The 5,107-nt window shown below is 30.1% G+C and overlaps 1 protein-coding gene across 1 annotated transcript in view; it reads left to right on the forward strand.

Moving 5' to 3' along the window:
- Positions 1–496: 496 nt before the first annotated feature.
- LOC110283531 (putative nuclease HARBI1) overlaps positions 497–5,107 on the forward strand; it is a 6,195-nt gene continuing 1,584 nt past the window's right edge. The window contains exons 1-3 of the mRNA XM_043053623.2: positions 497–721; positions 1,830–2,156; positions 3,837–4,299. Coding sequence (XP_042909557.2) covers positions 497–721; positions 1,830–2,156; positions 3,837–4,299 — 1,015 coding nt within the window. The remainder of the gene's footprint in view (positions 722–1,829; positions 2,157–3,836; positions 4,300–5,107) is intronic.

Raw genomic sequence — 5,107 nt, forward strand, 5'->3', positions numbered from 1 at the left:
TCATCAATATTTATTATTTACAAAATAATCTAAAAAATAAAAAATTCTACAAAATTTTTAGTCGGAAAAAAATTAACATTTACAATTTTACCTATTAAGTTCATCAAACATACTATAACAACCCCAAAATTATCTATTTATTCGCATATAGCAAAGAAAAATTCAATTCAATTAATTTTTTTTAACAAACAGAAGATAATTTATTTTAAATAGCATGAGCATATTTAAGTTGAACTTCCTTGTGTTTCTACTGAAATCACGTTTCCTCGCCTTGCTTCTTTTTCTAAATTCATCTCTTAGGGTGGAATTCAGCTGCAACATCGAATGACTTAAGACGGGTAAAATCGTAACTTTCGCAATGCATGATGGGAGATCTCGTAAGTTTCAATTCAACTGAAACACTTACGCCGATAATGCGAAATCTGTCTTAAGATGGGTAGTTCGCCTGACTTAAGTCGCTTTAATCGCGTTTGTTTTGATTTCATAACCAACGGAAATGTCTCAGCTTATATGGTATTATTTGAATCGCCGTCAAAGACGCCGACGAAGAGATAATTTGTTCGTTGATCGAACTTTATTTTACCGTATAAATCCCTTTGATTTCACGGATGAAAGATACGTGAAATCTTTTAGATTAAGTAAGCAAGCCACAAGAGCTTTGATAAGCCTACTCTTTGAACAATTGGATCGAAAAACTAATGGCTATTCTGTAGACATTCAGGTAAATAATAAACTATCTCTTTTTCTTAATATCAACTAATGCGGGACATAATTTTATTTTGATCTGTACCTATTTTTTTTATAATTTTAATATGTATTTGACGCTTGTTAATGTGTGTTGCCCTTTAACTTTATAGTAAATATTTTTAAATGTTATTTTATCCTAAATATAACAAAATAATGTAAGTAACGATGGAAGAAAAAAAAAACCAAAGTTGTTTATTCGTTAACGGAAGTACCTGTACTATTAGCGATAGTGTTGACTGATGTTGCGACTCTGTAATTGCTTCTTAATCAATTATTAGTATGGGAATCTAATGTAGGTATTGATGTTATAAAGTAGTTCCTTTAAAGTCTACTAAAATGGATGCATATTAAAAATTTAAAATTGCTTATTGCACTATTTTATGCTTATTATTCTAAGAGTGTTATAAATATAAACTAAATACTTGTTTAGTGACATTTTTTTTATCATTGAACAATCAGTAACTGAAATAATATGCTATTTTTTTCCACTTTCTTATGTATATAGCAATTAACATTTGCAATAAGAATGATCAATAAGGTCTATACAATAAGAATATGTCGATTTTATATTTTGCTAATTTAAAGTTTTTGATTCAAATAGAAAACTTTTTTACCAACTAACCTTTTAATCTATGGGTACACTCCAATATTCATACTTGCGCAAACTGTCCCAAATTAAAAACTGATTACACCAGTACCTTGCACCTGTTGTTCCTTTGCTCAAATTGGTGTCACAAGTTATACACAAAGTGCAACAGGTTTCTAGTCTGTTCGATCAGTTTGCCTGACATCATTACCCATATTTGTGTACAAGCTTCGAGTTTACATTTTACAAGATCCTATTCTATTAAGATAAAGTTGCTCTTGTGAGGAAATTCGTTATGGAGCAAGCTTATTATAATTTTAAAATAAACTATTTACACTGTTTTCATAAAGCTTAAAACAAGCCGGATAATATTTTTTTTTTGAATTTTTACTTTTAATCAACTAAATTTAAAAACTGAGTACGACAAGCTAAAGCTAATCGTACAAACAGCAGGCACATAATTCTTATGTATTATTTTATTCTTTTTCTATGCTAGGTTCTTGCCTCTCTGCGTCTTTTAGGGTCTGGAGGATTTCAGAATTTAATTGCAGAGAGTGCATTTACTTTTATGTCACAGGCCAGTGTTTCAAGGATATTTGAGGACTTTATCACAGCCATGATGACACTAGTAGAGAGTTTCATAAAATTTCCCCAAGGTGCCAGAGAAACTTCTACAGCAAAGAGGAAATTCTTCGAAAAATGTGGCATTCCGAATATTATCGGTGTTATTGATGGGACGCACATTTACATTACTAAGCCCAATCAACCGGACTGGAATGTTTTCTTAAATCGAAATAATAAATTTTCGATGAATATCCAGATTGTAAGTACCTGACTTTTGATTGTTAATGTTAAATGATATATTGCAAAGGATATACTTCACATTGATACTTTTAGGTTAAGGAGAGAGTGAATGCAAGAATGATATTTGATTTACTTTTTCGTTTGAGTATGGTAAAGAATAAGTATGGAAGATAGTGTTCTTTTTGACCCTCCTCTAAGGCATTGCTTTTGGAAAATGAATTTCAGATAATTGAATAAAAAAACTGAAAATTTTCAATAGTGAACAGTTGCATTTCAATCAATAAGCAGGGGTCTGTTTAGAAGAAATTTACGGATCCATCACAAAATATCTTTTCATAAAAACGTACCCTTCACAAAAAGATTTTTCTTTTAATCGAACCCTTCACAAAATGATTTTTCTTTTAATCGGACCCCTCACAAATTTGTTTATTTTCATTATTGTTTTATTAACTGAATAAACCATTCCCAGGGCAGAAAACAAGCTGGATGTAAATGAATTAAGTTTCGTCTCCAGCAGACACTTCTTCCATTATTCGCCCGAAATGAATGTTCTGCGTTCAGCAGTATACGCTAAATACCAAATATTTGTATGTTGCATCTCTAATTTAGAAGCAGCAATTGCTGTTTATTTTTGAAAATTTAAATTTTCTTATTATAATTTTAGAGTGCTGAGCATAATCTTGTATCTATTTACAATTTAAAAACTCCTTGAAAAAGTTTTTTGCAATAACCGGACCCTATTTGCAGAAATTCATAAAAGCAGGACCCTGTTTGAAAGCATGTAAGAAATTTTTTCACAAAAACCGGACCTTTCATAAAATGTCTGGACAGACCCCTGATAAGTATAAGTATGTGAAATCAGAGATATGTCTTTTGAAAAACATATTAAATTTTGTAAAGTTAACATTTATTTTTGTATTACATTGTGTAACACATGATTGACTTAAACTGTGTCCATAATAACTTGGAATATAACTTTTGGGTTATAAGAAATGTTTTACAAACTCAACAGATTTCAAATAAGTTAATTATGATAATACTGCAACACTAAAAGGCATGTTAACGCCTCTTTTAGTATCTCACTATAAAATCCTTAATCAATCGCATGGCAAAATTGTAATAAATTATTTATTTCTTCGTTGAATAAATGCCTTAGTATACAGAACAAATTGCACCAGGTTATTTTAATAATAATGTACTCAAGATAATGAGATATTTTGTGGTGGAATTAAAATTTGTACCCAAGAATAAAAAGTTATTAAATGGCTTTTCGTAACATGGAACATTTTGTTATTTAGTGTAAAATAAGAATTTTCATATTCTTTTACAAATTTCCTTTCATATCTACTTTACTGTTGTTTAAAATATATAATTTAATTTGAATAAATCTGTTTCATATTTTTGCATTTCTTCTTATAATTCTTTTGGGATGATTGATGGAGCTAGTCTATTGTGAAAAGGAGATTGTTTGGTGGAATGCCTAATCATTTCAAAAACTAATGAAATATTTGAGCAGCTTTAATTTATTTTAAATTTCATTTTAATGTATCATTTGGGTTAATTCTAACAATATTTAAATACCTGAGAGATTATTTTCGATAACCTGAAATAAATATTGTTTTTTCTACAAAATTATCAACACACTATAATGTATTCAAAAAACATTATCTTTTTTTAAAGCACTGAATTCATATTTTAGGTTTGCAGTGACGAGATGAGGCTTCTAAATGTCGTTGCCAATTGGCCTGGTGGCACTCACGATTCTTTCATATGGAGATATTCCGCCATTCGAGAGATCCTGCAAAAGGAAAACGGGGAGAATTTTCTTTTGGGGGATAGTGGCTATCCACTAGAGCCTTGGTGCATTACACCATATTCCAACCCTAGGAGTCACTACCAAGAGAGATATAATGATGTGCACCGGAGAACCAGATCCGTAGTGGAACGGACTATCGGGTGTTTAAAAAGAAGGTTTAGACTCCTTGATCTTAGTGGTGGCATCCTACAATACACACCACAAAAAGTCTGCAAGATAGTGATGGCAGCAAGCGTTTTGCATAATATTTGTTTAGATTACAGTGTTCCTCTACCAGATGAGCCATATAATCTGGAAATTCCTGATCCCTTGATCGATCCACCCAACTCCAGGATACTTTTGGAAAGTGGAAGAAATTCGCGAAAGAATCGCTCTAATTTTGTGAAATTCAATTATTTTCATGCTTTAGATTTGAATAAATATATTTGTAGAAACGTATTACTTTTAGTCTTGTATTACTAGTGCACACTTTTAATTTTTAAATGTAGTCTTATCCATGTTTAGGGACTTACACTTTTTTTTAACTATACATGAAGAAAAAAAATTTGAAATCTTAATTTTTGCAGTTAATTTTGATATACAAAGCAGATGTGGAATAAGAATCAATAAGAAAATAAAATTGTATTATTAGATACATATATCTTAAGTATATGCTTGATTTCTGATTGTTTACATCTACCTTAAAATTAGTCATTATTAAAAATATTTCTTTAAATGAACTTTTATTAGATATTTTAAAATGTTTCATTTTATCAATCTTTAAAAGATAGAATTAAACTATAAGTGTGCTAAGTCTTTTTAAGAAATAATATAATAGTATTATTGTATATTATAAATAATCATAATTTTTGCAACCCTTAATTATAAAATCAATTTTATGAAGTTCCCTGCCAAAAATTATTGGCCAGAACAAGATAGGCAATATCAATTTTTCAAGTTTTTCACAAAAGAGCTGTCAATTCTGAAGCATACTGAGGATATTCCGCGATGAGTTTTGTTGATATTTCAGTAAAACTGACTCTTCTCAGGATTCGATTCTTATAATATGAGGACTTTATGTTCCAAACGTTTTCCTTCTTTCTGATGAGTTCAATGAATAAGCTCTCCATTTCAACTGTCCATTTGAAAGAGTCTGGGAGGCTCATGTTGACTGC

This window comes from Parasteatoda tepidariorum, chromosome 3 (assembly GCF_043381705.1).
Source record: "Parasteatoda tepidariorum isolate YZ-2023 chromosome 3, CAS_Ptep_4.0, whole genome shotgun sequence".
Classification (NCBI taxonomy): domain Eukaryota; kingdom Metazoa; phylum Arthropoda; class Arachnida; order Araneae; family Theridiidae; genus Parasteatoda; species Parasteatoda tepidariorum.